Source organism: Quercus lobata, chromosome 8 (assembly GCF_001633185.2).
Source record: "Quercus lobata isolate SW786 chromosome 8, ValleyOak3.0 Primary Assembly, whole genome shotgun sequence".
Classification (NCBI taxonomy): domain Eukaryota; kingdom Viridiplantae; phylum Streptophyta; class Magnoliopsida; order Fagales; family Fagaceae; genus Quercus; species Quercus lobata.
In genome coordinates this window covers 48,852,057-48,874,091 of record NC_044911.1, presented here as the reverse complement: position 1 = coordinate 48,874,091, position 22,035 = coordinate 48,852,057, and the positions used below count along the sequence as shown (strand labels likewise).

Genomic DNA, 22,035 nt, shown 5'->3' with positions numbered 1-22,035 from the left:
AATGAAGAAGTTGATATGGTATACTATATGGGGTCTATTCCTATCATGTTCTATTTTTTAAAATCTATATTTTGTGTAAATTTTGGATTTTTAAGGTTTTATTTATTTATTTTTGGTAAAATACTATTTTGGTTTCTAAACTTTACCAAAAATTTTTTTTCAACCCTAAACTTTAAGAACTTCATTTTTCACCCCTAAGCTATGGAAAAGTTCATATTTCGTTCAATATTGAAAATATTTTATTTATGTCCTAAAACTTTAAATTTTTGTTTTCATCCCTAAATTATTGAAGATATATATATATATATATATATATTGATAAGAAATACTTTCATTTCATTAAGAAGCATAAAATAACATAGCATCCAGAGAAACAGCAGATGCGAGGAAAGGTGGACATTCTTCCATCCATGTTACAAAAGAATCAATATTTTTAGCAAAAACTGCCAAAATATGAGCTGGCTTATTTCCTTGGTGTCCTACGTGTAAGGCTTGGAATGTTCAGAACTCATGTAATCTGGAGCAAAGTCCTGAGACTACAGTAGAGATAGAAACTGGGGCATCTGTGGGGCTCTCCATAGCATAAAAAACTGTAGCGGAATCAGTTTCAAAAATCACATCTATGACTCCTATGTTCCATGCAAAAACAGTAATGACCAATCCAAAGTGGTCCTGTATGATCACATCGATTCCAATCACACTACGGTGGGAAAAAACTGCAACATGAGAGGCACTTGCTGAGGGTAGCAATGACCGATCCAAAGTGGTCCTATATGATCACACCGATTCCAATCACACCGAGGTGAGAAAAAACTGCAGCGTCCACGTTGACCTTGTACCATGGGAATGTAGGTGGGACCCAACGACCATCCATGGCTTCCTTGAGTTGGGTGGGCCGAGTGTGAGCCAACTGGTATTCGTGCAGAAATGATTGAGCTTGCAACATGATTTCAAGCAGAGATTGGCGAGCTTTCCCCGGGCTTTTTTTTTGTCCCTATTCTTGTCTTAAACTATTGAAAAAACTCTTTACAAAGTTTAAGGATAGAGAAGAACTTTTTAAAATTTAGATAAAAAAACAAACTGTTGGTAAAAATTTTTAGGGACCAAAATAGTATTTTACCATTTTCTTTTTCAAAGTTTACTTGGTCAAAATAGAGTGACAATCAGTCCAATAAAAAAAAAAGAATAATAATGTTAATTAGGATACATTTTGAGAGTAGACTTACTTGGAAAATTAAGTTTCATATATCCTATTCCTATAAATAAGCCCACAATTTGTAAAATGAAATAAATCTTGTATTTTTAATTAAATTGTGAATTTTCTTATTTTGTAGTGTAGTGAATTCTAGAGTTTTTCCTTATTGAATTCTGTAAGGTTGAATTTAATCAACCATCTTGTTGGCTTTATTCCGTGCCAAATTTGCTTGTATTTCAGCATTTAGTAACCCTATATTTAGGTCGGTTTTGTTGTAAGGGTAGTGAGTGAGACAGAGTGTTAAATGCTCAAGAGTGTGCAACAAAACAGAAACTCATGACTTGATCTCGCGGGTGACTCGCAGCTACAAGCCGCCAGATGCAGCACACGTGCTAAGCATGCCAGAAGGTGAATAGTCATGCTAGTTAGAGCACTACAGGACAAAATAGGACAACTAGCCAGACGGTTATCTCGCGAGTGGATCTCGCGACTCAGCCAAGTCGCGAGGTCAAGCCGCGAGCCACCCTTGTTTTGAAAAACATGACGTTTCACATTCTCTTCTCACCCAAGTATAAATTCCCCTTATACCCACAAATGAAAGTGAGTTTTTAGAGAGAATTTTGAGAGAGAAATCCTAGAGTAAAACAAGATTGATTCATCTACAATCTATACATAAGAGTCTCTTCAAATTCCTCAACTCTCTTTCTCTTTATTGTCAAATCTTTGAGAGACATTTTACCAAAACCTTGTTCTCACCATTTTCATTACTGTGAGAGAGCTGTTTGGTGTTCTGGGAAGCAGTTAGGAAGGAACCAATTTACATTGGTTGATGCTATGGTCAAGTAGCGGAATCCGGGAAGTTAGAAAAGAAAAAGGTTCGATGCAACCTCGTTGGAGTAAGAAGCTTGGAGGGCTTAGGTGCACTGGGTAAATTAGGCTTGGAGGGTCTATTACTGTTCATGCATTCTAACTACATTTTCTAGTGGATTGTTTATCGCTTGGAGGGCGGCGAAGAGGTTTTACGCCGAGAGCTTCGGTTTCCTCTTCGATAACACATCGCATGTTGTCTTTGTGTTTGCATCTTCCTTCCCTTTTATTTTTGCCTTTTATTATCTACCGTGGGTTGTGATTTTAATTTGGCTTAGATTGTTTACCAATTCTGTCTTATAGCTTTTGTTCATTTTCCGTACACTAGTTGTTTGACATAAAGCTTGTATTGGTTAATTTGTAAATTGGGGGTCTAAACGTTCAAGGGTGTTTTTACACTATTTGAACTTTCAAATTCAACCAACCTATCATGAATTTATGGTTTTGCAAAACAAAATTATAAAATGACACCATGTAATTTTATCCTTTCATGGTTTCCATCTTGTGTCAAGTTTATAAAATATGATGAATTGTGTACTCACTAAAATATATGAAATACAACTCCAACAAAAAAGACAAGAACAGAAGCCAAGAATTAATCCAAGATGTAAATCACAGGTTGCGGAGGCAAAAACAAATTGACCACTATTGTTTTGTTTTGCAGTTGGCAGAGGATGAGTATTTGCCTATTTGGAGATTCTCTCTCTTATTGGAGGTAACTTTTACAAGCTCTCTTACCATTTTAGCTGGGTTAAAACTTGAAAGACAGGCCAGTCAGTCCACTAGGCACTGGCTAGGAAAATGGGCTCTGAAATACTGTTAAATTTGCTTAGTTCTTTTTGAATTCAAGCTAGTGGCTATATTATTATTATTCAGGAAAAAAAAAAGTAGGAAATTTTTTTTTTTTTTTGCTAAACAGGAAATTTTTTTTTATTGCACAATTATATGAGCAAAATGATTGTTTGATTAAGAGAAGCTGGCAAGCTCACGTGAGCTATAATTAAAAAGGCATAAACTCTTTCCTTTTGACTTTTCTTATTAATGTTTTGTTGAATAAAATGTTTGATTGATTCCATTTCCCATACTCCTAAAAACATGTGTGTTTCCAGAGCAGAGAAGGGATAAAAACAGCAAAATATTTTTCTTTTCTGATTTTAACCTGTAAAATTTGTAGGGGAATCATGTAGGTTTCTGTACCAAATATGAAATATCTGCTGTTTTGAGTATAGATTTGGCTTTAAGAGGGCCCAGACAAGAAAAGTTATTAGAATAAAGCTGCTTCCCGTCCTGTTGCGGTGGCCCACCACCCTATACTGTAACTATATGTATGTTTTTTGGCTCCTACTTTGTCCCTGCTTTTCTTGTTTTATATATATATATATATATATATATATTTATTTATTTATACTCTTATTTTGAATATAACTTTCTTAAGAAAGATGGTTTCTTTGTGAGCTGCAGAATTATTTTAGATGTAAATTATTTTTAGAGTTTGAAGTATGCTTTATTTAAGGGCAAGATTTTTGTACACTATTCTAATATACAGGATAAGATACAAAGATTAACGCGGAATTATTATTGTACACGGGTGATGTTTGTACTGTATTTAAGTCATTGGAGAATTAAACTTAAGCCAAATTTTTTATTTAATTCTCTCTTTCAATCAATTATTTAATAATAAAAATACTTAAAATTTGATCTTTTAATATGAGAGAATTTTTTTTTTCTTAGATATAGTTTTTATAAATAGTTAATATTCAAAAATCTTGAAGAAAAAGAAGTGTTGTAGTGTACCTAATGAATACTTATTGCAAAAAAAAAAAAAAAAAAAAAAGAATAGGACTGAAATACTTGTTAGTACTTATTAGAAAACATCATCATTATTTTGTTCCATGCTCTTTTTAAGTACACCTGGTCTGCCTATATATGAAAAAACAGCATATCTAATTTTAAGTTGATACACAATATGTATTAGGTTGAGATCCGTGATTATTCCGAATTATTATAATTATGCCTCAATTTAATATTTCTTAATAAAGGGTGCCTTATGATCACGCCTAAAAAAGTGAGTTACAATGATTGCCTCTACTCTCTTTTCGTTCATAAAAAGAAAAAAGAAAAAAAAAAAAAAAGAAGTTGATACACAATGCACTGCACATAGCGTTTCATTATGTTGAGAAATTAACTGAAAAAAAGGTTTTAAAAAATTCAAGTATTTAGAAACATTAATGCTCAAACTTCAAAAATTGCACTCATCGATGGAATCAAAGCAGAGGGAATGTGAATGAATAAATGCTCAAACTTCAAAAATTACATTCATTATATTAAAAAAAGAAAAGAAAAAAAAAAAGGTTCTCCTATTGGGTTTTTAATATTTTAATTGGGTCATGGTTTTTCAACCTCAAATCTCAAAGGCCACAGTCTATTCCCTACTACTCCCTGGAAATGAATCAAGCCAATATAAAGTTCAACTCTCCCTACCCTTCTTGGTTTCTGTCCCAAACCATAAAGGCAAAACTCCCCAACACCAAGTTGGTCTGAGATATTGTTGATCGTCTGTTAACCATGAATTCTTAACAGAAAGCCAGTGCAGTTTCCATATTTCACTCTACTGCAAGAAAATAACCACCAGCTGGGTCAGCTGGAAAAGTAGAAGCCACTACTTTTGTGGACTTTGAAAAGTTGATGACCTTAATCTGAATTGTGTAAGATCAATCTGAAGTTATTTGTTTGGAAATGGCTAATGGCTGTCAAACTCATGAGGGGGTGCCAGAGAACCTTAGGAAACAGCTTGCTGTTGCTGTAAGGAGTATCCAGTGGAGCTATGCAATTTTCTGGTCACTGTCCCCCACACAACAAGGGTACTTGCTGCCTCTTTACTCTTTGGTGATTTAGATGTATCATGTCCTTTGCCATGATGTTTCATTTTCTTTCACTAATATTTCTTTGGTGCAATTGTGTTCTTGTTTCTTTACTTCCATATCAGGTTTAGTATAAAAAGAAGGAATCCAGTATAATGAACAACTTCTGTCTTTAGCTCCATGGAAAAAGTTTTTCCAAAATGGGAACTTTAGTTCAACTCAAACTCAGATTAGTCCTTGTAAAACAAAATTACTATTTTTCTGCAACAAATCTTCTGCAGAGGAAATTGATAAATGTAGTGAATGGGGCCTATTTTTTTTTTTTTTTTTCCCACTTAAATTTCTTAAAACTGATGCTTGTATCTGTACTAAGTCATTGAATTCTAGCGTAGCCACTGTCTCGTTGGTGAAAATCAGTCATGGGTATGTAATTGAAACTGGTATGTAGAAAAGGATGTGAGATTGCAAGGCATCCACTTGAGCTTAAATACACTTGATAAGTTACTTTCTCCTTTCAGAATAATAATTGATGAAAGGGAAAGTTAATAATGAAAGATGGAATTTGGAAATGACAATTTGAGTAAATGCTTGGCTACTGCAATCTATAACTCTGGCTACATTGTTTCACTTAAACTATAACTTAATGACATAAAAAAAAGTCAAGTTACATGAGTTTTCCTGTCACATTTCTTATAGCTTACTTTGAGAAGATATGCTCTGATAAATATTTTTCAGGGTACTGAATTGGGGTGATGGGTACTATAATGGAGATATCAAGACTATGAAGACAGTCCAAACCACGGAACTTAAGGCTGATAAAATAGGCTTACAGAGGAGTGAGCAATTGAGAGAACTTTACCTGTCTCTCTTAGAAGATGAAACCGACCAACAACAACAAGCCAAGAGGCCTTCTGCAGCATTGTCACCAGAGGATCTCACTGATGCAGAGTGGTATTACTTGGTTTGCATGTCCTTTGTATTCAATCCAGGCCAAGGGTACTAATCTCTTCTGCAGATCTATTTTCATGCTTTGACTTACTAATATTTCCCAATATGTAATGGTTTTGGTTATTGGTTCTGTTAGTATGTATATGCTTCATACTTAAATATTTTGATCATTCTTCCTCCTATTTTTGCACAGTTTGCCTGGAAGAGCATTAGCAAGTGGTCAAACCATCTGGTTATCCAATGCTCAATATGCTGATAGTAAAATATTCTCTCGATCTTTGCTAGCTAAGGTTGGTTTTTTTGGCAGATATCTGTTTCATAATTGTGACAGTTTCAACTAATAATGTAGCCAATTTGTATCACAAGCAGCTAAACAAACTGACTCTTTCTATTTCTCTGTGAACTTTGCATTCCTACAACTACGATGACTGCTTTCAGAGTGCATCTATTCAGGTATGATAATCTCATTTTTTTAGATGCATTATATAAGTATATACATTTGCATTTACTATTTTGGCAAAAATACAGCCTTTTGGACTTTGACTTGTTATCTGTTTTAGTAATTAAGAAAACAAAGTAACAGGTTGTGGTTGTAGAGGGAATGTCTTCATTCAGCATCTCTAAAGTTGCAAAGGAATCCAGAAATTTAAAAATAAACACCTTCTTTTCTAGAGATGAAGGGAACTGTCATCCTGTGACCTTAAGACGCACTTTAGCTGTGTAATTCAAATTTCTATAAATGTTCATGCTTTATTTGTTCCCTCTGCCTGCACTTTTAACATCAGCCATTAGGTTTGGACAAAGTAATATATGCACATTTACATAAATATAGAGTACTTCAAGTTGAAAAGAAACGTGTGTACTTTCTATTGGAGTTCTCCCTTTCTGACTTGTTATGCATTAAATTTAAACATCTTTAATGCAATATGTAAAACTTAAATGGATAATCCAGTCCAGAAATGTTTGGGGTTACCACTTACCAAATTCCTTGTTCACCTGTAATAATTCTACCCTGGAAACAATGTATTCTTCTTTGGTTTGGGCATCATTTTCACTATTTATTTTTTTTCTATTTTGCAGACTGTAATATGTTTTCCCTATCTGGGGGGTGTGATTGAGCTAGGTGTGACTGAACTGGTAATTTGTTTTGTGGAACTAGACTTCTGAATTTTGTTTTACTATATACAAATTAATTCAGCAGTACAACTTATCCACACATAAAGTATTCTATTCTTTTTTGTGCTTTCTTAAGGTCTCAGAGGACCCTAGTCTCCTTCAACACATCAAAACCTCCTTATTAGAATTGTCAAAGCCTGTATGTTCTGATAAATCTTCTTCTGCTCCTCACAAAGGAGATGACGATAGAGATCCAATGTGTGCCAAGGTAAACCATGAGATAGTGGATGCTTTGGGCTTGGAGAATCTATATTCCCCCTCAGAAGAAATCAAGTTTGATCAGGAAGGAATCAACGAATTAGGAGGAAATATCCGTGAAGAAATCAACATGGATTCTCCTAATGAATGTTCCAATGGTTGCGAGCACAATTACTGGACAGAAGACTCCTCCATGCTTGAAGGCATGAATGGCGGGGCTTCTCAAGTTCAGAGCTGGCATTTAATGGATGATGACTTCAGCAATGGTGTTCAAGATTCCATGCATTCCAGTGACTGTATCTCTGAAGCTTTTGTGAATCAAGAAAAGGCCATTTCTACTCCCAAGCAAGAAAATGTAAACCACAGTCATTTGCAAGAACTTCAAAACTCCAATCACACAAAACTAAGTTCCTTGGATCTTGGAGCAGATGATGATTTGCACTACAAAAGAATTATCTCTGCTATTCTAGGAAGTTCAGCTCAGTTGATTGAAAACCGATTTTTTCACTATGGTGATTGCAAATCCAGTTTTCTGAGTTGGAAGAGAGAATCAATTGATGATGCTCATAGGCCACAGGTACATCAGAGAATGCTTAAGAAGGTTTTATTTAAAGTTCCTTTGATGTATGGTGGTGACTTGATTAGGTCCCAGAAAGAAAATGGTGGAAAAGATTGGCTTTGTAAACTGGAAAGTGATGATATTTGCATAGGAAATGTTCTGTCAGATAATAGAGGAGAGAATGAAAAGTTTCTGGTTCTCAGATCAATGGTTCCTTCTATCAGTGAGGTAATTAAGCATTCTTTCACTCTAATAAAATTCTCTTCATTTTTGTAGAAGTCTCAAGTGTTCACAGCTTTAAAGTGAGTGCTTAAACAAATATAATCTCAGATATTCAATCAGTTCTTGAAGTTTTCACAACAGTTTTAAATATAAGAAAAGACACGTGCTATTATTCTTAGGAAAGAAAGAAAGTTAGCATGCACTGATATTATCTATTTTAGTCACTTGTACCAGCTATGCAGTATTTACTCAAATCATTTCCTGGATTTCAAATTGAGTTTCTTACTCCGTTTTATACTTATTCACTTCCTCATGTTTATGCAGATTGACAAAGCATCAATTCTCACTGACACAATTAAATACTTGAAAGAGCTAGAGGCAAGGGTAGAAGAGTTGGAATCCTGCATGGATTCAGTAGATTTTGAAGGAAGAGCCCGAAGGAATCAGGATATTATAGAGCATACATCAGATAATTATGATATCAAAAAGATTGATAATGGCAAGAAGCATTGGATTAACAAGAGGAAGGCTTGTGACATTGATGAGACTGACCCAGAGCTCAATAGAGTTGTTCCTGAAGATGGCTTGCCATTAGATGTGAAAGTAAGTATAAAGGAACAGGAGGTTCTGATTGAGATGAGATGTCCTTATAGGGAATATATTTTGCTCGACGTCATGGATGTGATAAATAATCTGCACTTGGATGCGCATTCAGTACAATCATCTGCTCTTGATGGCATTCTGACATTGACCTTAAAATCAAAGGTTTGTCCTTCATGCTGTTTTAGGCATACTCCAGTGACTTCCCCCCACCCCCTCTCTTTTGGTTCATTTTTATTCACCTCCATAACTTAGTACAATCAGGATGTCGTTGGATTTAATTTCATGGAATGATGACTTCTGATGGTACTTTAGTTTCTAATGGCATACTCCATGATAAAAAATAAAGCGAAGGTGATAAGGTACTAGTTAACTTTGCCTTCAAGTACTAGTATCCATTTCATTTTGGCATGACTTCAAAATGATACCCACTATAGCTGCACTCTAAAAAGTTGTCCTATAAGGGAGATATCAGAACCATAGTAGCCATCAGGACTAATTTTCCTTTAAGTTGCTTCCAAGTCCACACTGTCAATGTTTCTAAATGCTGATTCTTTTAACTTGGTTTCAGTTTCGAGGTGCAGCAATTGCATCGGTGGGAATGATCAAACAAGCACTCTGGAAAATTGCCTTCAAGTGTTGAGAAGAAATGTTGAAGCTGGTTATTATTACCTTGTATTGTAGGATTTCTCATATCAGTAGTATTAGTTTCTTGATTTGTTGTGTAAGGTGTAGTTTTATGCATAGTTGTAATTGGAGAAATTTAATCTACTTCCTAACATGCATTCCGGAGAAACTTCTCAACCTTAAGAGTAGCCAATAAGCTTGACCAATGGCTTGTCTAAATGATGGAGAACCAAAATCCTGGATGTACTTTATGTACCACAAGCTAATGTATGGACCTCTCTATAAAGGGCTCTCATTTGTATGATGTAGTTTGTTTGCTTTTATTATGGCATACAACTGATAGTTTCCAGTTACAACTCACAACTGCTAATAAAGTTGAAGTCCCTTTGTTCTTAACATTTACCACGGTTCATTCTACTGCAGAGTGAGGGAGAACAATAGAATGCTTGCAAAGCTTTTAAGCAACTGTGGGACTATTAACTTTATGCTCACAGGAACTCGTTTTGTGTGTGTGTGTGTGTGTGACTGATTGTCTTTTAAGGAATGTAACTAGCTACTAATTAAAAAAAGGAAAACATTTTTGATAATGATCTTAACACTGAAAATTTAGAAAAGTCACAAATTATTTTATCCGAAAACTTTTTAGTGCTCTTCTTTTTTACTCTCATGCTTACATGGTTACTGAACTTTTGCTTGAAAGTTGGTATTAACCTATAAGCATTTATATTTCTTGAGTCCAACAAATGTAAATCCCAATTTGGGAATCCACTACTAGACGGCAAGCAGATGAATTCAAAACCTTGATTTGAGTAATCCTATTATTAGAACTAGCATGTAGTCCGTGCTTACGCACGGAAATATTAACAATTGTGATGATAAGATGTTTATCTTAGTAGATTCAATTTCCACATTGAGCATTATGAATGGAAGTAACTTAACACCAACATTTAAAAATCAAATTGGACACATAGCACAAAATTAAACTACAATTAGAAATCAATTTGAATTCTAAAATTGAACTTCAACTTAATATAATATATATGATTATATTTTTGTCACTTTTAACAAATTAACAAAATCTTAATCCAGACACACTAAAAACTATTAAAAAATAAGAACTAATCATTGAGCTTGGAATCTTCTTGGAGGCGCCAATGAAGCGCTAATGTATGAGAGTGTGAAGCAAGGAAGAGTGGGATTGAACATTGTGTTTGAACCCGGCCTTGCTCTAAAAAATCCGTAAGGAGGAGGAGAGGGCAGTGTGTGGATCTAGTTGGTAGAGGTTGAGAGAGGAGGAAACATGGGATGAAGATATGGAATTAGGAGGAGATGATGTTTTACTTTTATAGTCTTTCTCGTTGGACTCCTTGGTTCTGGTTGTGGGATTAGAAGAGCTCCAGACTCTATTGAGATCACCCATAAAAGTGTGCAGGTGAGATGTTCTTGCTTAGGCCAATGAGTATTATTATTGTGGTTTTCTTGGCTTCCGTGTTAAATGTTAATGCATCATTTATTTGAGCACAAAAATTAGAAAATTTAGATAAGATACATGACACAAAATTTGAGTCCAATTTATAATCTCCATGAAAGTGTGCAGGTAAGATGTTTTTGCTGAGGCCAATGAGCATTATTATTGTGGTTTTATTGGCTTATGTGTTAAATGTTAATGCATCATTTATTTGGGCACAAAAATTAGAAAATTTAGATAAGATACATGATACAAAATTGAAGTCAAATTTATAATCTAATTAAATTTTTTTTTGAGTTTTGGTTAGGACAAGTGGCGCAAAATTGAGAATCCAATTGAAATCTAATTGGATTTTCTCTCTGTTTCACCTATTATTATATATATAGATTATTAAGTAATCTTGGTGGCTTAACCAAATATGTTAATGGAAAGAAGAGACTTGCTAGCTAGGGACCTGTTGTAGAATTAATGTTTGGCAGACCATCTCGATCAAAACAGCCAGGTTATCTGTGCTCACATTGCTGTAAATGAGGACATGATTAGACCATACTTTATTGTATATCATTGACTACATGGCTGATTGACTATTGAAATTGAATTATTTTTATGTCATATGGGTCTGCAAAAAAGTGACAAGTTGTCAAATGCCAACTTCAAGCATTCACAAACAAACAACCTGTTGATTAATTCTTAAAGAAACATTAAAAGATTAAAACGTTGAGGAAGCAACACTAAATTTCATCCCTTAGACCCCACACTTGCATTCATTCTTGTTACTTCGATATTCCAAGCTACATTATAATATAAGCATGTGACCTGCATGTCATGAATTCTTTAGGTTCTATGATGAGCCAAGTGTATACTGCATTTTGCACGTTATACACAAATGGAATGTAATATTGGCAGCCTTCTTTTGCGGCTTCAACTGATCATTGTGTTATTCTTACTTCCTCTTCATTAATATGTATCTTAGTTAGAGAAGCAAAGACTTGAAAATTTCAATTGAATGGAGCTTTTGTTTTCTTGCTGACCAAAAGACCAAGTTTACCGGATGATAAGAAGGCTAAGATTAAAAGTATTATTTTTTATCCTCTTCCTATTTGTAGTTGGCGACCATATAGGCAGAGGTATACATTAAATACATGTGTTAAGATTTTTTTTTGGACAAACAAGGGTTTTCAAACATTTTCAAATATCTAATTATTTCCTCGAGTGTGTGTAGCCCCCTTGTTCCACATACACCAGGTTATTATAGGGAGGAATCCCTTTGTGGTGGCCTTAAGATGGTGGTAAGAGATTTCGAACCAAAGATATCATGGATTTCATAAGGTCTTAGGAACAACTAAGTCAATCCCTAGGATTAAGAAATAGTAAATCTAATTTAGATCTATGAGATGCAAAAAACACAAATTTAGAGTAGAAAAGATCAGTCCTCACACACAAACACGCAAATTTATGTGGCTTATTCAAAACTAGGGTTACGTTCATGTTCCCATTCCCCATGTCTACAATGTTGTTAAAATTTTATTGTGATAGCTGTGACAAGAGTTACATGGATTATTAGCATATATATATATACACCACCCAGTTACTTGGCCTACATACAACAAGGAAATATATATATATTTATATATATATATATATATATCTAAAAGCTGAATTGTAACATTTATTATTTCTATTCTTCTGTTATATATATATATATATATATATAGTATTAATTCTCAACTTATTGTTACACTTGCTCCAACATTTCCCCTCCCTTCTATCTTTTCATCTCCCCACTACTATCTATCTTAATATCACCCTTCCTCTATCTCTTTATCTTCCTTTATTTTTGGCTCTTTTTATTCTCATCTTTTTACTATAAATTTGCAATTCTCTGGTTCTATCTATAGTTTTCCCACACAAAAAAGGTTCATTCTCTCAATTTTTTTCATTTTTTGTTGGATTTTTTTTCTTGCATCTCTACTTTAGGTTGATTAATTTTTGTGTTCTTTAGAACTCTAATTTGGGTTGATGTGATTTGGTTTTGTGTTTTTAAGTTATTATCTTTTCTTTTTCTTTGATTTCATAAATATTATTCTATTACATTATAAAGATAGTTTATAAGAATATAATGTTATTTTATTACATAGCATGAATTAGATAATTTGGTGTTTATTACTATATTTTTTATTTTAACACTTTTTCTTCTTATCTTATCTATATATATATATATATAATAATAATAGGTGAAGCTGAGAGAAAGTCAAATTAAAATTCTAAATTAGAGTTTCAATTTTGTGCCATGTGTCTCATAAAAGTTTTTGAATTTTTGTGTTAAGTGAGTTATTGTATCAATTAAGTTTTCTTAATTTTGTTGCTAAACATGAAAACCAAAGAGATTACAATAAGAACTTGGTTTGGGTACATTGCATCCAGCCATTAGGATGGTAACATGTGACTATTTTTATAGGGATGAAATGCATTGAGTTTACTATTCAGTAAAAAAAAAAGAAAAAAAAAGAAGGTGGATGCAAGGAATTTCCAAAAAGATAGCAGAGCCAGAGTTTGGCCAAAATTGGGAATTAAACCTGTTTGCCAAACAAAATAATTAGTAGGCACTGTTACAAAACTATATTTTTTACTAATATTTCGAGTTTAAAAGACTTGATTTAGGGCTTATAAATCGAGTTTCAAAGACTCGGTTTTAGTGTTCTGATTACGTCTGATTTGTCATTTTTTTCACCTGAAAATCAAGTCTCTAAGACTCGATTTATAAGCCCCTTTAACCCTGCATATTCTGCCTCCTTACACACATGTTCAGCTCTCTCATGTACAAACCATTCCCTCCACCCAACCCCCACCCCACCTTCTCATCAGACCACGGCAAACCCCCACACCACCACGCAGACCTGACTAGAAGCCAAAGAACCCACAGTCGCCCGATCCAGCCAGACCACGCCACCACTGCACCACCGCACTAGACCCACGCCGTGCGACCCAGGTATCAACCCACAACCACCTAATCCAGCCAACCCACAACCACCAATCTGATCAACCCATAGTCACCCAAACTCCTAACCAATCCTGCCACCCTTTAAAATACCGACTTTTAAGGTCATGGGTTTTTGGATTTTCTTGCAGAGAACCCCGATCAACAAGCTAAACGGGTGGTGGGTTTTGGGGTTTTTTTTTTTTTTTTTTAATCTGGATTTTAGGTGGTTTTTGGGGGTGGATTTGGTTGGATTTATGTTGAATTGTTGGATTAATGCTCGAATTTGTGGGTTGATAGTGGCTGGTCTGTGCTTGTATTTGGTGGTGGTTGATGGTGGCTGATCTATGTTTTGTACTCCAAACACTTGAAATGTTTTATAGATATAAATCGAGTCTCTAAGACTCGATTTCCAGGTGGACGCCACGTGGAAAAGCGCCAGCTCAGATTTGATCAGAACATGAAAATCGAGTTTTTGAGACTCGATTTATAGGTCCTAAATTGAGTCTTTTAAACTCGAGATGTTAGTATGAAATATACTTTCAAAACAGTGTCTACTAATTATATTGTTTGGCAAACAGGGTTAATTCCCAATTTTGGCCTTGCATCTTTACATTTGCACTAAGTTTCGGATTAAAGTGCTTTCTTCCTGGCTCTGGCACTGAGTTTAGTTTACTATTCACTTACAAAGTTTGCATCTTTACATTTATTATAAATTGCTAATATGTGATTAGATGCACATTATGCCTAAAATTCACTACCCTTATATTTGGCTTTTTGTTCAGATTTGGCACTTATAACAATGAAGAAAGCACTGCTGTCGTCCATACTTTTTGCAGACTGCAAAGGAACTTAGTGATCAATGGAATCTCATGCGAATTGAAAAGGACCCAGCTGTAGATGTCTGGATGGTAGATGTGAGTCACTATGTTTTAAAAATTTCCAATGAAGGTTAAGGTTATGAACAATGTAAATTTTTAGGAGAGAGATTTATTATTCTATATTTATGCAAGTTTGGTTGCCTTCTTGGAGTGGATCACTCCACCTTGTCTTTCTACTGGAACTTTTGATTCAGATTATTACAATTTAATCCGAAATTTTATTTGAATTTTCCTATTGTTGTTACTATCATATATTTTATTGATTTTTTTCCTTGGGTATTGGTTTTGTGAATCTTGATACAATAACTCACTTAGTACAAAAATTCAAAAACTTATATGAGACAAGTGTCCCATTTAATTTTCAAATTTGTTCCAAGTGAATTATTGAGTGTAAAAATCGAAGAGTCCAAATCTAATTAAATTCTAAATTAGATTTCAATTGGAGTCCAATGTTTCGTCATGTGTTCATTTATTTATTTTTTAAAATATTTATGCAAGTTTGGTTGCCTTCTTGGAGTGGATCACTCCATCTTGTCTTTCTACTGGAACTTTTGATTCAGATTATTACAATTTAATCCGAAATTTTATTTGAATTTTCCTATTGTTGTTACTATCATATATTTTATTGATTTTTTTCCTTGGGTATTGGTTTTGTGAATCTTGATACAATAACTCACTTAGTACAAAAATTCAAAAACTTATATGAGACAAGTGTCCCATTTAATTTTCAAATTTGTTCCAAGTGAATTATTGAGTGTAAAAATCGAAGAGTCAAATAATTAAAAATTAAATTAGATTTTTAGAGTCCAATGTTTCGTCATGTGTTCATTTATTTATTTTTTTAAATATTTGTGGCAAGTAAATTATTAGATAAAAAAAAATATAAATATATATATATATATATATAAAATGAGAAATCATTACATATTTTAGAAATGTATGGTTTAAAAAAATATATAAGCTAATACTATGTATAATTTGAAACTCTTCTAATAGGAATGTATAATTGTGATTATTTTTAATTGTATTTATGCATTTGCACGGGACTACACACTAGTTTTCTATAAATTTGTTATTCTCTCTCACATTCTCTCCTGATAAAAATGATTATTCTCTCTCTCTCTCTCAACTCCACTTTAAGGTTGATGAATCATTTTTTTTATAAGTCTATTTTGAGTTAATACATTTTGTTGTTGTAATTTTTTGTTCTTTATTAAAAGTAGTCTTTCTCCCTCTTATAGTTTTCGTTTGATTTTTGTTTGAAATAATACATAGTTATTTTACAAGTGAGAATTTGAATTTATAGCAAAACACAATCTCGGTTATGCATTTGAATGTGCCTATCAATTATTTGAGTAACATTAAAAAAAAATTTTGTTATGAGTTTTGATTATCATGATAATCACCTTTAAAAGAATGAGAAATTTGAATAATTTATTTAAAATTTGAAAATTTTAATTGTACCAAAAAAAAAAAAAAACATAATACACTATAACATAATTTCAAAGAACATAAACCACTTCATAAAGGAATAATATTAGTCAAACACACCCAAAATAATATAATAATATATTGGTAGAGATAGAAAAGTGAAAAATAATTATAGAAATTGTTTAATTTTTAGGGAGAACAATTTATTTTCAACAAATATAGAGAACAAATTATACATTATACCACAATTACAAAATAATTATCTATTCCCACATATCACATGAGTCTCTGACTAGTTATCTTATACTAAAGGTGTCAAGATATCTGTAGTGTGCTAAAGTACTTAAAAGAGTAAGTATCCTGAATAATTATACAAACACCAATTTTTGTTTCAGGCTCTACATACACGATACATCCCATCACATGGCAGCTTAATGCTGGCAATTTCAGTCTTACCAACACATTTGAATAAGATTAAATCTGAGGGAGACCAATTGTGAGGAACCCAGGTACTTCTAATTAAATAACCTAGGGGATGACAGACAACCAACCGAAAAAGAAAAAGTAATGTATTTGACTTCAACTTCCTCCTCAAATAATGGATGTTACAACAACACACATAACTTTTCAACTAGAAACTAAAATAATGGGAATTTAAAAAAAAAAAAAAACAGTATTATACAAGAATCATCACTATTCTATAGGGTCTTGTTTTTTTGTGGAGTTAAGGGATGCTCATGAGTCCCTGATCTAAAATTTTCTGTTTATTTCAATGTTGTGAGCTGTATTAATTGGCAAAGGTTGGATAAAATGGGCTTGAGATCCTCTCCCATTCTAAAACTTCCAGTCCAAATCCAATGGTCTGAACCAAGAGTTTATGTTCCTGATCTTTTTTTTTTTTCATAAATCTACAAATTCCCAAAAATTAAGAAATAAACATTGGATGCCTTTTAGCTATAGCTTTTATTACATCTCCATTCAGTGTTACGTACATAAATACAACAATAATATAAAATAATACATAAGTTGGGGTGTTGGAAATTTGGAATTCCAACTGTACAACCTTTGGACCTATAAACTACATGTCAAAACTCTCCAAAGTCCAAACTCAAGGAAATCCCAATTTGATCTCCTCCACACAACCTTCCTTAAATACTGCAATCTCATAAAAGAAAAGAACAGGAAAAAGTGGAACATACAAATTCAGTGATCACTAATATGTAATATCACATATTTAAAAGCACAAAAAGAATCTTGCCTGGAACATTTTACACAATAAGTCGCAGCTTTAATATCTTCATAAATTATTAATGAAAAAAGTGATCAAATATACGTACATACATTAAAAGAAACTTTATATATATTCAACCATCAAATCTAGTGTCCAATCCCAGCAAAATCTCTAACTGTAAACCCAACCTTTTCAAACTTGCCCCTCTCATTGCTCTCTCTGAATTTCAAGTAATCTAAGCAAACAAAGGGGTTATAAAGCCTCACATTTCCTTCTCCTACCACTTCATCTGGTGCTATGATCACCTTCTCATCCTCAAAGCACCAAAAGAAAGCAAGAGAAAACCGGTTTGCCGGTTGCTTTAATACTACACGATGTTCAGATGACCTGAACTTCTCATTGCTCCAAGCTTGTAACATGTCCCCTATGTTCACCACCAATGTCCCTTCACATGGCCTTATGTCCATCCACTTCCCCTCCTTTGATTTCACTTGAAGTCCTCCTATTTCATCTTGATAGACTATTGTTACACAACTCATATCAGTGTGCATGCCAAGCCCCTCAACCTCAACTTCCAAACTCTCTGGGGGTGAGTAGTTATTTATTCTCATATACCCTTGACAATTCTTGAATTCAGATTCATAATCTTTCTTCCCAAAACCAACCTTCAAGCTCATCAGTAATACCTTTATAATGTTCTTTGACAATTCTTCCATCTTCCTTCCATATTCCTGTAATATCTCACTAACAAAAAGAACATATAGTTAAGCAAAGGACAATTCTTGGTTAAGTTAGAATGCAAAGAAACTAGCACAAAAGAAAAGAAACAAGCATATAAGGGGTTGGTTGTCTTCCTATAATATATACAACGACAACAACAAGCCTTAGTCTCAAAATTTTGGAGTCCGGATCCTAAACGATTATTCAGGGTTGGCCATACATATATATTACCTGAATTCAGAATTCTGTTGGACAAAGAGGGCATTGACAGAACTTTGAGCAGAGTCAAGGAAGTTTGGTCCAGAAACTCTAAGGCTCTCGAAGTATGGGGAGGCAATGAAATGAGGAGTATATGTTTTGATGGAAGAGAAAGGACCAAGTTTAAGTTTAGTGTCAGAAGGGAGGTTGAATAAGTCATTTGAGAGCAAATAGAGTTTGCTAAAAAGATCTTTGGAGATCCCATGATTAATGATGTGGAAGAAGCCCCATTTTTTGCAGGCTTCCGCTAGGGAGGACAGGAAAGATGGGTTTAATGGCTGAGAAATGTCTAAGATGGGAAGCTCTATAGAAGTTTGGGATTCAGACATTATGTATAGAAGTAGAATATAGCTAAAAGGTATGGTTTGTCCACCTAGGTTGGGGCTATTATATATATAGATGGTTGGCTAGAGCCTAACAAGACTAGAAGAGAGAGATGCACGCGCACACATCATTGATGACAAGAGAGAGTTGAGAGAACAAGTATACAACTTGTATACAAAGTTAACATTAAAATGAAGATCAGAGAATTCACAACAAGTAATTAAGTAATGCAGATCAACATATAAATCAGTGCAAATAGCATAAATTATAGTGTGTATTTGCTGGTGTGCACGCGCACACATCATTGATGACAAGAGAGAGTTGAGAGAACAAGTATACAACTTGTATACAAAGTTAACATTAAAATGAAGATCAGAGAATTCACACCAAGTAATTAAGTAATGCAGATCAACATATAAATCAGTGCAAATAGCATAAATTATAGTGTGTATTTGCTGGTGTGCAGATATAAATTATATAGTCATACCAAAATGACAATTATGCAAGTGATTCATCAGGAAACACAACCATTTAAAAAGGGTTTATATTGAAACTTAAATGTAATGAACGAAAGGCTACTGATAAGATTTGACTATGTTTACTTAGATTTTAGATTATTTAGTTAACCAAGTCAATGGAAGCATAAAATTATTTTAATTTAATTTGCAGTGATATGGAGCCAAGACAGGCTGTTAAGGAGGTAGGGTGAGCATTAAGATTTCTTCATATTCCGTTATGCTTGGATTCTTTGGAAAAAAATTTTGACCAGACATGCTTCTTTCTTGGTCACCAAGGATGTAGGCTTGGGGAGTTTTTGGTGAAAAGAGTAACCCCAGAGAGAGAGAGAGAGAGAGAGAGAGAGAGAGAGAGAGAGAGAGAGAGAGAGAGAGAGAGAGAGAGAGAGAGAGAGAGAGAGAGAGAGAGAGAGAGAGAGAGAGAGAGAGAGAGAGAGAGAGATTAAACCAATAACTCTAAAACTTCAAATTTTACTAGTCATTAACCCATGCAATACACAAAATAGTTCAACAAAATATATGTTAACACATTGGAAATAGTAGAATGAAGAATAAATTAAGAATATATAAATGTGATTGCTGAAAAGAAATTATGAACGAAAGGTTATGAACAACTTTTTTGTTTGAAGTTTTTTAGGTTTACTAAATAGATTGCTTGAACCAGCAAGATTAAGAGAATTATGCAGAAATCGATCCAAAATTTAAGAGTTTTAAAAATGTCACTTCATGAGTGACTTTTCAACGATTTTTTTTCATTGGTAAGTCTTAAGAAATCTATAGAAGAGAAAAGATTTTTGTTCATCCCTCTTAATAATATCTTGGATTTGTAGTGATAACTAGTTTTTACATTCTATTAAAAAAAAAAAGCTTTCATTTTTTTTTTTTGGTTATAATATTTCTAATACGAACGCTCCTCATCATTTCGTCAATATCATAATAACTTTTGAAGTCGTGTGGTAGCAATTTCAAACCTACCACACCAAGGAATGAAAATCTTCTATCCAATTTTTGTGTTAGATTTTATTCTCCACTAATTGTAGTATATCGTGTGTACTACCATAGATCCAAACTATGGCTTGCCTTCTCTCTTTCTCTATCCCTAACAATAATGTTGTTGGATTTTTTTTTTTTGAAACGAGAGTATTGAGACGTTTTCAAGTATTTGGCTATTTCCTTATGTGTATATGATTCTCCTGTCTCACGCATACTCGGTTATTACAGGGAAGAATTCCTTGGGAGTGGCTCCAAGATGTTAATAAGTTGTTTTGAACTTAGAATCTCATAGATATTACGAGGCCTTATGAACCACTAAGTCAATTCCTTGGGGTTATGTTGCCGAAGTTGAATATTCATTTATTTTTATTTATTTATTTATTTTTTTAAACAGTAAAAGTGATAAGATGGATTACAGAAGTCTAACAGAAGTGACCTTATGTGAGTAAATTAACACTTATTAAAGTATGATTAGGCACTAACGGGTGAAACCACATTGGGTAAAGTTCAATTAACCCATATATATTCAATCATATTAAGGTTTTTCTTTTTCTTTTTTTCTTTTTTTTTCCTAATAAATAGAATTACACACATTTGAAAGAAATTCACAAAATTCTCTAGAATTGTAATCTATAAAATACTACTTAGTTGTATCGTGGAGATGATTGCCTTTAATCTTTAGAAAACTCTTTGATGAGTAAGGGTTAATATTCATGGCATCCCTAAATCTACTTTGGCTCCATTCTTTTTCCATTGTTTCTCTCTAATTTCATGATACATATTTAATTAATCAGTAAAAATAAATTCAAATTCAAATTAAAGAATTTATAATAAAAAAAAAAAAAAAGCAACATCCCTAATTTAATTAGAAAATTTAGAGAAGATCAAACTTGATTTAAATGAGGATTTGTTTGGTGTTGGGTTTCTTTCATCAAAAAGAATGTGAGATCTAATTAATTTAAATTTACATAGTTTAGCATGAATTGTCACTCTAAAAACTAAATTAAAATATATATTATAACGATGATATGAAGTCATGTGGGCTTCAAAAGTATATAATATAAACTGATCATGGGTGTCTCGTCCCCATCCATAAATCTTGAAATTGTAGGTCCAACTACATAAGCAAGTTACAATGATCTTGTATTACAAGGGCCAATGGTGCGTGCGTGGTTCATCTAGTGGGTGAAAAAGAGAAAGAAAGAAGAATTATAGGTAACAAAATGTTTCACTTTTCTAGTAACAGATGGAGCAAGTGAAAGCAACCCATGGCTGCAATCTAGAAACAATTTACAAAAGCAAAATTAATGATAACTGAGTGCTAAAACCCATTGAACTAAGGTGGTCATGTTGTCTATTGAACCATAATTATATTAGAAGACTAGGGAATGCTTTGATAATCAAATTTATACAAAAAAAATTGATTTCTAGTCACAAGATTGCTCACTTTCCAAATGGGCCATCCAAAGGAACATCATTTCCCTTTGAATGTCAAAAGGTGGCTTCAATGTAATGCCTTGAACAATAGCACATACACCACAAATGCAAATCCTTTGGCTATATTGTCGTGGAATTTGCACTTAAAAGTAAACAAAAAAACAAAAACAATGAACCCTTTTCTATCAAAAGCCAGGCTGTGGGGCAAAAGAAACTTCATGATCTTCCATTAATCTAATGAATAATGACTACTTATAAAGTGATGTAAAGAAATGGGCAAAACCTATTTTGTTTCTTGCTTGTCCAAAAGTGGCAGACATTAGCACACAAATTGACATTATCAGTGTACTCTTTAGCCCACCACTACTTTGATTCTATCCCCATCGTTTAAAATTCTACTACCTCGAATCTTGTATTTTTTGAATTAGGAATACGACACACCGTTCTTATCTCCCCCTCAGGCATAGTATACGACACGTCGTATAGTTTTTGTGTAATACGACACTCCGCTTTAAGATCTTGGTGCAATTAAACTATAGTTTGAAAA

At 33.4% G+C, this 22,035-nt stretch overlaps 2 protein-coding genes across 2 annotated transcripts; one reads left to right on the top strand and one right to left on the bottom strand.

Moving 5' to 3' along the window:
- The first annotated feature begins 4,400 nt into the window (after window positions 1-4,400).
- LOC115956015 (transcription factor MYC1) lies at window positions 4,401-9,651 on the top strand. Its single transcript, XM_031074464.1, has 8 exons — window positions 4,401-4,923; window positions 5,659-5,919; window positions 6,065-6,161; window positions 6,310-6,324; window positions 6,952-7,008; window positions 7,124-8,032; window positions 8,351-8,791; window positions 9,198-9,651. Exons 1-8 carry the CDS (start codon window positions 4,799-4,801, stop codon window positions 9,267-9,269), a joined length of 1,977 nt encoding a protein of 658 aa, XP_030930324.1. The 5' UTR covers window positions 4,401-4,798; the 3' UTR covers window positions 9,270-9,651.
- A 7,625-nt stretch (window positions 9,652-17,276) lies between these two features.
- Window positions 17,277-18,559, bottom strand: LOC115958440 (gibberellin 20-oxidase-like protein). Its single transcript, XM_031076853.1, has 2 exons — window positions 18,193-18,559; window positions 17,277-17,985 (listed from the first exon to the last, which is right to left on the bottom strand). Exons 1-2 carry the CDS (start codon window positions 18,546-18,548, stop codon window positions 17,388-17,390), a joined length of 954 nt encoding a protein of 317 aa, XP_030932713.1. The 5' UTR covers window positions 18,549-18,559; the 3' UTR covers window positions 17,277-17,387.
- Window positions 18,560-22,035: the final 3,476 nt, after the last annotated feature.

What these genes read in the sequence shown, in the direction of transcription:
- LOC115958440 (XM_031076853.1), bottom strand. Translation starts at nt 18,548, where the DNA reads ATGTCTGAATCCCAAACTTCTATAGAGCTTCCCATCTTAGACATTTCT. An exon ending in CAACAGAATTCTGAATTCAG is followed by an intron (nt 17,986 to 18,192) that starts GTAATATATATG and finishes TCTTTTTGTTAG; the next exon opens with TGAGATATTACAGGAATATG.
- LOC115956015 (XM_031074464.1), top strand. Translation starts at nt 4,799, where the DNA reads ATGGCTAATGGCTGTCAAACTCATGAGGGGGTGCCAGAGAACCTTAGG. An exon ending in CTGTCCCCCACACAACAAGG is followed by an intron (nt 4,924 to 5,658) that starts GTACTTGCTGCC and finishes AATATTTTTCAG; the next exon opens with GGTACTGAATTGGGGTGATG. An exon ending in GTATTCAATCCAGGCCAAGG is followed by an intron (nt 5,920 to 6,064) that starts GTACTAATCTCT and finishes ATTTTTGCACAG; the next exon opens with TTTGCCTGGAAGAGCATTAG.